The 12,118-nt window shown below is 40.4% G+C and overlaps 1 protein-coding gene across 5 annotated transcripts in view; it reads left to right on the top strand.

Annotated features, from left to right (window-relative positions):
- Positions 1-45: 45 nt before the first annotated feature.
- TMEM63A (transmembrane protein 63A) overlaps positions 46-12,118 on the top strand; it is a 34,183-nt gene continuing 22,110 nt past the window's right edge. For 3 of the 5 annotated variants that reach the window (XR_003252593.1, XM_026060435.1, XM_026060431.1), the window contains exons 1-7: positions 46-140; positions 1,113-1,242; positions 2,167-2,363; positions 4,515-4,594; positions 6,165-6,228; positions 7,655-7,692; positions 8,890-9,032. Coding sequence is in view for 4 of the 5 variants with exons in the window: in XM_026060435.1 (XP_025916220.1) it covers positions 2,178-2,363; positions 4,515-4,594; positions 6,165-6,228; positions 7,655-7,692; positions 8,890-9,032 (511 nt within the window). In the remaining variant the exon portion in view is untranslated. Of the gene's footprint in view, positions 141-609; positions 683-1,112; positions 1,243-2,166; positions 2,364-4,514; positions 4,595-6,164; positions 6,229-7,654; positions 7,693-8,889; positions 9,033-12,118 lie in introns of those variants that run through there. The other 2 variants (XM_026060433.1, XM_026060432.1) reach the window with 2 other exon arrangements.

Here is a 12,118-nt window from a genome sequence, read left to right as displayed (position 1 = left end):
CCGGCCCGGGCACGCATGCGCGGCTCGCGGGACTTGTTGCTCGAACTCGCAACCTCGGGGCTGGGACGTTGCACTGCGCCGCGCCCGCCGCAAAGCCCCTGTGGGCACGGGGCGTGGCGGGAGAGACCGCGCCGGTGCGGGTAAGGGGGCGGCAGGAGGGGCTCGGAGCCTCGCAGCCGGGGAAGGGAAGGGGAGGGGAGGGGAGGGCGCTGCCGGTGGGCCCCCCCTCCCGCTCGGCGGCTCCGTGTGGGGACGGGCAGGGGCTGCGTGAGACGGGCTCGGCCTGGCCGGGCCCGGCCAGGGCAGGTCCGGCCGCCGGGAGGGCGGGCGCGGGCGGGCCCGGCGCCGGGAGCCGCCGCCACCGCCGTTTCCTCCGCGCGTCTGCCCCTCTCCGCGTAGGGGCTGGCCCGGCGCTGCCGCGCCTCTGCCGCAGCGRGGCCTCGGGCTCTCCGCGCCCGGGGGTCTTCCCTGCCCCCCGCTCCGGGGAGAGGTGGCACAGGCCGAGGGGGTTTGGCCCGGCCTCAGGCGGCAGGAGGCGAGCCCGCAGCGAAGGGGCTGTGTCCTCCCTCGCATGAGTTGCGAGCCCTGGGGCTGCCGATGTGGAAGGAAGCTTGAGGAAGCTGGCCCTGCCAGCCCCGATCTCGCACCGCTCTGCGGCCGCTGCCAGCCTGTCACGGCAGAAGTAAGGGCGATGATCTCTCGTTTCTGGTGCACGTACTGGTGCTCGCGTCCCCTGGAGAGGTCGCAAAGTGCCGCTTGCAGTCTCCTTTTGGCTGCTGCAGCACTACTCCACCTGTGGGAGGTGTTGCCGTGTTTTTTATCTTCCTAGCAACTTGCTTATTTAAAAATAATAGCCTTCAAAATTGGAAAATTGGTCTCCGATGAGATCCCGTGTTACTTAAAATTTCACATGCAGTCTCTGCAGTTGTTATGATGCAGGTTTCCAAAGTACATTCAAAAATAGCTTTAACTTCCTTGCGTCATCGCTGAACTTCCTTCCTTAGGAAGCAAGGACAGACTCATGGCAGAAATTATGGAGAAGTGTTCTCCATAATGTTTTTTTGCTATTTAATATGACATCTTATAATTATTCATATTCTTGTCTCTTTCAGCATCCAGAGTACTGCTGTCAGCAGAGGCATGTGGTGGCCTCTTACAGAGGCATGATATTCCACAGGTAGTGTCCCTGGACTTGTGATGAGACCCTACAGTCTTTGCTCTCAAGGGACAGAGTTTTCTGGGGTATGCTTTCTTTACCAATTTATCAATCAGAAGTGTGTTCTCCATGAAACACAGTTTTGTCCCAAGTGGTTGAGAACCAGCAAGTTTAAAAGATCCAAGAAAAGAAATGTGTAAAGTGGAAAGCCCCAAAATAAGTGAGCAGTTTCCTGCACTGATAAAAGGACCTTTGTATCACTAGCTGAATCTTGTGAGATCTTGTATGTCACTAAATTACCTCATTTTAGTCAGCTGATCTGCTCAGATAGACGGCTGATCTCTTGGAAAACTAGAAATATTTTTTGCTCTTTTGTGTTAATGTTACACTGTAATTACTGTGCTGCTCTTTCAGTTAAAGTCTCCTATTAAAAAAGGAAAATCACACAATATTGCAAGAACAGAGAAAAAGAAGCATGTATATTTGTGTCATAATTCTTTTCTGTGGATTTAGTATCAAATGTGTTAATGTCAAGAGCTTGAAATTTGTATTCACAGTTCACAAACTAGTATGTTCGCACATGCTCAAGAACTAGGGGCAATATCTTCAAAATGCTATCGTTTGTTGGAATATCTAATGACCCACGTTATTCCTAGAATCAAAATCCAGACTGAAGTAAGTAGTTTAATGTTATAAGTTGGAAGACAGGGAAGTTTATATGTGGGTATTCTGTAGCCTTCCTCAGCTGCTCTTAGAGGAGGACGTGGTTGGTTAGGTGTCTGGAATTTGCGTTTGGACATTATTAGTAACTGAGCCTGTCAGTTATTGCAGAATATTTCCCAAATGAAGGGGAGCGGTTGTCAAATATGGTTTATCATAGGAGGTAGTTTCCTTTTTGAATCTTCCTGCATTATTTGCTACTTGCAGTGTTTGTACATCTCATGTACACGAGGTGGCTGTTCATGTGGCTGTTTCACTTTTTTTTTTCTTTTTTTTTTTTYTTTTTTAAGGAAAAGACAAAATGAACCCTTTCTTTTTTCTGGATGTCGGACATTCTCGTCTGGTCTACTTCTGGAATAGAAGTATACCTTTCAACTCAACGAATGAGACGTACTGCTACAGCACTGCCCAGGACAGCACGGTGCTCCAAGGAGTAACTTTTGGTGGAATCCCAACTGTCCTGCTGCTTGATGTAACCTGTTTTTTTGTAAGCCCAGTTCTGTTTCTTACACTGAAAATACTTCTGGCCTTCTCAAATGTTAGATTGTCCAGAATTCTCTGGTTATCAGGTAGAGATTCATGTTTCCCAGAACCTTCAGAATATAAATGTGATAAGTCCATCCTGGGCACTTCAGACCACTTTTCAAGTATTATAAGGGTTCACATAGACATGGAATGACGGTGTCACTGTATGTTGGATGCRTGGATGTGGAGAGACTGTAGGGTCTATATGCGAAGTCAGTGGTGGAGTTAGTAGTGGTTGCTCAGATTTCTGTGTTTTGTCTCAACTGCAAGAACATTTTTTCCTTACTGAGTTAAAGCACTGGATACTCTTTCAGGAAGGGAAAGCTATTGCTGAATTGCTTATCAAGAGGCAAAACATCCTGGTTGTTTTGCAAGAGGAAGTAAAAGATGGAAAATCTGTCATTTCATGTGTTTCGAATTGGATTCCATGAAGCTGTAGAGGAGATAATGCAGTGATCAGCTGAGTCCTGACAAAAGGAGGAATAAAGTTAAGTGTTGGTCCAGAGGCTCCAAGAGGGACCTGACACTGCAATAAAATTTATGGTTATTTCCATGAATATGGTCTAGGTGGTTTTAAGCCACCAGAAAAAGAGCTATTAAACCTGCAGATTGGCCTTGTAAATGAGGTTTCTGGTAATAAAACAAGACCAAAGGAATCATGTAATTGCTGAGTTCTAGAAAGCCACTGTGGGGGAACTTAAAATTACCTGTGTGAGGTCAGAGCTGGTAGTTCAGTAGGAACCTAGAGGATGAATAAAATGTTCCAAAAAATTATGTAGTGGTATTCTTTGTTGTTGAATTGGAGTATGTAGTATGCTGTATAGCTGTGGTTTAATTTTAAGGCACTGAGTCCGTGCTTTTGAGCCCCTTTCTGTTGAGTCCTCCTTTCAAACAGCTTTAGGTAGTGAGTTAGCTGCAATATATTCTCTCTTTTTCAAGTACTGCTTACTGAACTTATTTGGCAACTCCTGTGTTTCTGTATTCATGACATAATGTTTACTGCAATCTCTTTAATAACTGTCAGTTGATGGGTTGCTGAATATTATTTCTAGGCTGATTTTGTAAGGAAGTAAGGTTTATATATATTGCATTGCTTGCCCATTTTGTCTGTCAGTTCCTCCTAATAACTGTAGAATACATGAACCAATTTCAAGCAGTTTCAAAGTTGTCCGAGTCTACAGAACTTGATATCTTTGAAATACCCAAGTTGCATGAAATGTAATGGTCAGATAAAGGAGGAAGATCAAAACTAATGTTCCCTGTTTGGGGAAGGCTAAAAATGCTTTATTCACTGTGAAAGTCAGAAATTAGCTGGATAATCTTGATGTATATTCTGGCTGGCCAGTCAGTACTTGCATAGCTCCAAATAAGCTACATCACTAACAGCACTTTCCAGCCAAACAGGTACAGGGATGTAGGAGGGGCTAAGAGGTAAGGGCATTTCTGTTACAGATGCATAGAAAACTGGCCTTGTTAGTTCTGTTTTGTACAGAACAACTTGCTTTTTAAAAACAAAAAACAAAAAAACAAGTACTTCTATGAAATACGTGGATTTTTTCCCCTATTTTCTCAGTCTCTTTCAAAAAGTGAAAATACAAGGAAGAGATCAAAAATTGTTTTCTGTTTTTTATGAGCTATAATAATACATTACTTATGGTAGGAAGGATGACAGTAATTCTCATGCTTGAGAAGGAGGTTGAACTCCCTACAGCTAGTTACATCACTGGAAAAAAAAAATGCATTGCAAGTCTTTCATCATAGTTCTGGGTATTGAGTAATGAATAATAGTAAAGGTAMATTTATGAAAGTTTGGGTTTCCTCTCAACTACAGCTTGCTACTTTTCCTGTGTGTCACAGACCTTCATATACTTTCAGTTAAGAAATATTTTTACATATATTTCTCCTTCTTTATAAATTAGAACAGGAGAACTGGTGTTCTGGTCCTTTGGTCCTGTACAGGTTGGTTTATGCCAAGGTGATAATTGGGTTTGTTAACAAGTGAAGTTGGTTTCAGAGTTAGGGCAACATCGTTTTGACAGTTCCTGTACACCTAACAATAGTCGTTCTGAAGTGAAAAATAAATAGTCAAAAGATCTTTATTTTTATTTTCTAGATTTTAATATTAGTGTTTTCCGTTATAAGAAAGAGATTCTGGGACTATGGCCGTGTTGCTCTCGTGTCAGAAACTGAAAGGTAAGAAGATGTGCAATCAAACTGACTTGTTGAAACCAGTTGGGAAATAAGTGCAGTAAAGAGGACTTAAATTAAGTGAATTTTGTATGAATTAGATATGATTGTAATCGCATGCATATATTTGTTCAAAATGTCCTCCTCCTATTTTGTGTGAAATACGTTTTCTGTTCCCAAACTTCCTCTTTGGAGTGTCAGTAATAAAGCTGTGTGTTTGCAGTTGTCGTTATGAATTTAGTTCTACAGTTGTGGACACAGGAAGTGGAGGCAGGAAAAAAGGTAATAGGTTGTTTGTTAACATTTCACTTGCCCACAGGTTCATGTTTACAGTGTGTTTCTGTGGCAGAAGGATATTAACTGTTGTGCTTATCTGGGCTCAAGACCAGTACCTTCCCAGAACTCCCTGTGTGGATTGTGTCATAATAATTTTTTTTGAATGGCTTAAAAATAATAAAAAGAGTCTCATGTTAAAGCTTTCCAAAATCCCTCACTGATTTTAGTAATAGATCAACTGAGCTTTTGATTTTTAGCATTATTTCTGCAAGATGACATTTTAAGATGTTTAAAAGCTAGTAATCTGTTTACTTTTGTGAAGCAGATGTTAACTTTAACAGTGAGCTTCTTGCTGGTATTAGTAGTGTGACATATATAATATCTGCAACTAAGCAAAAGAAAGGGGTTCAAAGTGTGTATTTAGATTGAAGCCACGTACAATTGTGAGAAGTAGCTGAAGCAAAAAAGTAGGCAATAACAGAGACAACTTTAATCCAGGTAGCTCAGACAGCAAGAATGAAGATGCTCTGGTACAGGCTTCTATGTGGACTATAGAGACCTGTGCGGGGCATATAGATCCTTGAGCATTCAGGCACATAGGAGCCTATGTTATTGTCCCCACTGGATTGTCACCTGAGCCAGCTAGGTCAAAATTAGCTTAGATACATCTATATGTACACTGTATTTTTAGCATTTATTGTCCTGTAGCTGTGGGCATATCGCCATTGCAACGTTTATTTTTAGCAACAAACTGAAAACATACTTTTCTATTTTTACTGAGTGTTACAGAGTCTCTAATTGTTTTTAGTCTTGGTCTAGGACTGAATTTGGATTGGGGTGGGAACCTGGAATTAAGGGATTGAATTGTGCAGAGGAGGCTTGAGTAATGGCTGTAAGATGAAGGAAGAGAGATGGAGGGAAAAGAGGTAACGTCTTGTAATGAGGAATATCTGACCAGGAATCTATGTTGTAGAACTTATCCTGTCTAGGCTTCTAAACCTATGTTGCCTCCTCTAATGTTACTGCTGTTTAATATCCCAATAAAGCTTCAGTTTTATTTTTAGTTCAGTTATATGCTCTTGTACTTCAGGAGCTCACATCTCCCTTTTCGACACAAGATACAGCATGAGTTTTTATAATTAAGCTTATGCTACAATGTGAAAACTACAGCCTTCATAAGTGGAAATGTGTTTTTATAGTACTTTCTCTAGTTACTTCAGAATTGTTACAGCTGAAATAATTCTGTGGAATTCCAGCAACTGTTACTAAAAATACTTAATCATCTTCTCCTGTATTTTAGTGAATCAAGGTATAGCCGGTTGTCAACATCTTCATCAGTACCTGAAGAGCTTGAATATGACAGTGTAGGTATTACAGGGTTTTGGTATGTTTTTTATGTAAAGTTTTTAAATTATTTTTATTTTTTTGTAAAGTATGTTGTAGAAGCTGCCATAATTTGCCATTCCACCTAGCCCAACAAACCAGTCTTTCAGTTTAAAAATCAGTAGTGCAATTGTGTACTGTGTTTTCATCAAAATCATCATTTTAGGTAATCTCTCCTGGTTGCCTGACAAATTAATGCTTGTCATAAATCAGTACCTTGTCTCACTGTTGTTTTTAACTTTTTTCAATTAGTAGAAAGATTTTACAATAATGTTTGGGATGGGGGAGAAGGSGAAGAATAGTAAGTAATTTGTACTTAACTTTTTGAACTAAAAGTTATTTACATTATGTTCACATTGCAAATAATACCTAGTTGGTGTTTATAGCACATTTTCCTCATGAAGACGAGGAAACGACCCAAGTGTGAGACAAGTAGTAATGACAGGTAGTCTTGATATTAAGACTGGTTAAGAGTGGCAAATATATTTTTGGCCAAACTTTTAATTGGATCCATCCATGGTCTTTCTGAAGTCTTTGAATTCATGCTGTCTCTGTCATTTTGTGTTGCAGCTTCAGAATGAAGCCATGAGAGAGCTGTCCAAGGGTGGCAGCGTATGTTTTTGTGTTTCATATATGCATGAATTTAACATCTAGCCTTGTAACTAAATAGTTGTGTGAGCATCAAAAGCATGTTGGTGTTTGATCAGGATTGCTCTGATATTTGTGCAGTCGTCTTCATCTTTTTTTTTTTAAGCCCTAAAGCAACTTTATCATTAAAACTGGAATAAAAATGCATCTTTTTGGTTAGATATTATTCACTTACAAGGCCTTTCATGAGAGGGTTTTTTTGGACCATATTGTAACGTTCAACAAAAAACACACTCTGCTCTACAGTTTCATAGAATGATTTGTAAACCTAGATAAAAAGCCTTTCTGTTAACTTCATCACAGTGTTGTTTTTGATTGCGTTGCAACTGGCTGATTTGTATTAGACTCTCGTGTAGCTTATCCTTGAAATTGGAGAGTCTTTGGAAATGGTTCTGTGGAAAAAATCACGTTTTCTGCTCTAAAACTATCTGTTAAGATCAGTTTTCTGATCTTGACTTCTGTTCAGTGGAGATGGGATTTGGACACACTTTTAGACATTTAAGAAGCCAAAGTAATAAACATGCAAGTAATCAAAGAAATCTTAAATGCTATCTAAAAATAGGCTTATGAAATACCTTGTAAAAGGGTTTTAGTGTGTTAAGTATTTTTCTGTAAGTTTTAGCTAACAAGTTGGCAGTTTGTTGCTCTGAAATCATCATTTAGAAAAAGTGGTTAATAGAAACACTTCTCTTAATTGTACAATTTAGAGACTAATATTTCTTGTACTTTAGCTCCTAACACTTGCTTCTTTATCTGTAGGGATTTTGTTCTTGGATGACAGCTGCCTTTCGGATGCAGTAAGTATATGAAACAGAAATAGTAAGCTGTGGTTTGCTCTTTCCTTTTTTTCACTTTTTATTTTTTTATTAAAAAAAAGAAAGGCTTTGCACTCAAAGATGTTAATTTTTTTCCAGAGTAGATAGAATTAAATACAAACAGTTAAAACTGAAGGTACTCCTAGTATGTTGGCTGATAGTGGGGTGACCAAAGATATAAAAGCAAGGTGAGTATATAACAATACTTATTCAGGATACTATCACCTTTCTGTCAGCAACCCAGGAATTTACTGGCCTAGGAATAGTGTGTGGATGAGAACGAATCTGTGGCATTTATATGGATTCTGAGCTAATAACTAGGTTCTAGGCTTATATCCTTCAAAGAGTACCGTGGGGTGTTCCCCTGTTTGAAGCTAGTAGTGCTCCGGGCAGGAATCAGGGTTTTCCTGCAAGGATTTCTGTGGAGAACTGGTGGTTTAGTTTGCGATGAAATTTGATAAGTAGGGAAAGTCCATCCCCATCCTTTTCCAGAAACTGAGCATTAGACATGTGATGTTGATTCTTTAAAAATCATGATTCTCTAAGTCAAGAGAGATAAAAATCAACCTCTAGCTGTGCACATTGAAACAAAAAAAGGGGGTGAGGATTTATCTTGTCTTTCTCCATTTTTGCTATGTTCAGTTCCTTCCTTTTCCAAGAATTCATATTTTACTGATCTGTCCTGCTGACAATGGATAGATGATGGTAGTTCTTTCCAAAATCTGTTAATATCTTCTGTTAACTGAGGGTCATAAGAGTAAGGTGATCATGTCATTATTTTCCTCATGGGGAGCCGTTATGGAGATGAGTGAACACTGTCACAGTCTGATCTTAAAGTTTGAGAGCCGGATTTAACATCTTGTGACTGTCATAAAGCAGGAAGTCATGGCAGATGACTTTGGCTTCTAGGCTTATAAAAGGAACTTGTATTTATGTTTGTTTTTCTGATCACTTGTTTCTATCTTAAATTCCCTCATGTTTTTGTGTGTTGATATTACGCAAGAAAATATATTTCTGAAAGTGAAAAATGGTCAACTTATTTACAAAAGAATGTGATAGTGTTGAACATTGATAGGAATTGGTGGAGAAGTCATTGGGTAGGCTGAGAAATTAATGTATTAAAAAAACAACCCAAACCCCAAGTTACACAGACTGACTGTGTGCTTTTCTATGATGCAGTGATGATGAGATCCATGACAGATGTGGTGAAGATGCCATACATTACCTTGCCTTCCAGCGTCACATCATTTGTTTGCTGATTGCTGTCAGCATTTTGTCTGTGTGTATCATACTGCCTGTCAACCTGTCAGGTGATCTACTTGGTAAGAATATTTTACATTCTTGGAAGAATCAACTATTCTATATCATTGCAAAAGTTTGGGGGATCTCTTTTGTTATGACAAACTTTGCAAGATCCTTTTTTTTTTTTTTTTTTTTTATACCGCCAACAACCAAAACCAAAACCCTTCCCCATTTCCTCTAAGTCCAGTGCATGTAATTTTGTGTGACCATTTGTTTGACAGTAGCAGGAAGGATTCTTTAAGTGTCTGGCAAAAGCTGTTATCAGAAACAAGATGGCAGACTACATATTTGTAGTCATAGAAAACCAGACCTGGAAGGCTCAAAGCAGGATTAACTTTACCTACGCCCTCTTGGCTGGTGTTTGTCTAAGCATTCTTCTAAGGTTGTTACTGATTTTCATAGGTCAGGTGTGGAAACTTTGTCTTCACAGTTTAGAAATTTTTTCCTGATGTCCAATCTGAATCTCTTTTGCTGTAACTTAAGCCCATTACTTTTTGACCTGTCATATTGGAGAGCAAATTGTTCTCTCCTTTGTAATCACAGAATGGTTGAGGCTGGARGGGACCTCAGGAGATCATCTAGTCCAACCCCCCTGCTCAGGCAGGGTCACCTAGAGCATCATTGCCCAGGATTGTGTCCAGATGGCTTTTGAGTATCTCCAAGGAAGGAGACTCTGCAACCTGTTCCAGTGCTCAGTCACCCTCACAGTAAAGAAGCTTTTCCTCATATTCAGATGGAAGTGTCTGTGTTTCAGTTTGTGCCCGTTGCCTCTCGTCCTGTTGCTAGGCGCCACTGAGAAGAGCCTGACCCCATCCTCTTCGCACCTTCCCTTCAGATACTTACACACATTGATAAGATCCCCCCTCAGCCTTCTCTTCTCCAGGCTGAACAGGCCCAGCTCTCTCAGCCTTTCCTCATAGGAGAGATGCTCCAGTCCTTTAATCTTCTTAGTAGCCCTTCRCTGGACTTGCTCCAGTAGCTCTATGTCTCTCTTGCGCTGCAGAGCCCAGAACTGGACACAGGACTCCAGATGCAGCCTCACCAGGGCTGAGTAGAGGGGGAGGATCACCTCCTTCCACCTGCTGGCAATTTTCTTCCTAATGCAACCCAGGATAGCACTGGCCTTCTTGGCCACAAGGGCACGTTGCTGCCTCATGGTCAACTTGTTGTCCACCAGGACTCCCAGGTCCTTCTCTGCAGAGCTGCTCTCCAGCAGGTCAGCCCCCAGCCCGTACTGGTGCATGGGGTTATTTGTCCCTAGGTGCAGAACCCTGCACTTGCCTTTGTTGAACTTCATGAGGTTCCTCTCCGCCCACCTCTCCAGCCTGTCCAGATCTCTCTGAATGGCAGCACAGCCCTCTGGCCGCTCTTCCCAGTTTGGTATCATCAGCAAACTTGCTGAGGGTGCGCTCTGTCCTTTCATCCAGGTGACTGATGAATAAGCTGAACAATACTGGACCAGTATTGACCCCTGGGGGACATCACTAGCTACAGGTTATATGATTTTAGCCACTTGAAGACTATCTATTCATCTGTGCTTTTTCTTTTTGATAAGTCAGGTATAAACTGGATTTATCAGTCTKGTTAAGATCATGTTTACAGTTATTCACAGTTGAACATTTTGGTGAAGAGCAGTAGAAAAAAGCAGTGATTAATTTAGTTTTCCCAGGATCTCTCAAACAGAGTACTTGCCAGTATACCGCTGCATTCTTATACCACAATTACGTCTTATTTTGTATATTGACCTCTGATTTTTGTCCCTAGAGATTATTCTCTTCTGTTATCCTTAATAATGTGATTTAGTTTTGTTTACTCCTACCTGTGCTTAAAAGAGCTTGTAACTTACCAGTTTGCTTTCTGAGTACATTTCTTAGTCTTCCTCTGTAGTGGGATAGTTTGGACCTGTGCCTTTAGTAGTGTTTCTTTGGGGAACTTCCATCTCTGACTTTCCTCCTATGGTATCTTTCATATCTATTCTCTGATTATATTAATAATCTGCCTTCTTTAAGAACACTGTTTTCTTTTTTTTTTGCTTTTTTTTTTTGTGTGTGTCCTTTCAAAGGATCCTTTTGTCATTTCACCTAACTTGCTTTCCCTCTCTGTATTCTCAGCCAGCATCCTTAATTTTACAGAAACAAACCTAACAGAACCTTAGTCCCAATTGCTGTCTTTACCTTCTTTGTAAAGTAAAGAAAGAAATGCCAATGCCTTTGAAGAACTTACTGAGCACTGTTTGCTCTTCTGGTGTAGTTACTACATGCATTTTTATATCAAACATGATTTTGTAATACACATGTATTTGTGTGCACTGTCCTTCTCTAGCTACAATTTGATATGTCACTTGGACATGTTAACGGGCCCTTGGATTCCAGTAGATATTCTTTTGCTAGTTCAAATGGCAGAGTATGCCTGTCCTTCTGAAACAGGAGGATACAACTTCTAATTTCCTGCATTAAATTTTGTGGTGCTAGGAGATACAGCTGAAAAGAAAGTAGGAAGCTTTGATGTCTCTCCCTGTCCCATCTCCCCTGCCATATGTTACTTTTCGACATTTGTGGTTCTTTCTGTTGGGCAGGCCCAGCTTGTAATGTGATTTAACAGCTTATGCTGGAAGATGGTTTAGCTTTCCAAATACACTATAGCTCTTCCACCTTCACAAACTAAATTTTCACTCACTTTCCATTTCGGTGTGTGTGTTTGTTTTTGTTTTGGTTTTTTTTTTTTAATACTTGGAAATTTAGAGAGACAGCAGTGTATAAACTTTCTCACTCTTGACCTTAGTAAGGTTACCAATACTGTTTTGGCAATGTTGAATTCAAGTAGTTTAAGTGAACAGCTGAGATAAGAAACCAGTGAAGATGGAATAAAAATGTGAACGAAATAGGTCCTGGTTCCTAAACAAGGTTGTTAATGGATGTGAAGGAAGACTGGAAGGAGGAAGGTAATATGCTGCAGAGATCTAATATTCATTTTTTTTTAAATAATCTGTTATTTCTCTTGTTGGGTTGTAAGTGATATAATCTTGGGGCAGAGGGAGAGGATTCCAACTTTAAAATGCAATACAGTATAGACCAGCATTACTTTTGATTCTGAATCTTTTTAAAGG

This window comes from Apteryx rowi, unplaced genomic scaffold (assembly GCF_003343035.1).
Source record: "Apteryx rowi isolate R43461 unplaced genomic scaffold, aptRow1 scaffold_169, whole genome shotgun sequence".
NCBI classification, from domain to species: Eukaryota; Metazoa; Chordata; class Aves; order Apterygiformes; family Apterygidae; genus Apteryx; species Apteryx rowi.
The sequence above is the reverse complement of the archived record's forward strand: the minus strand, read 5'-3'. Positions and strand labels throughout refer to the sequence as shown.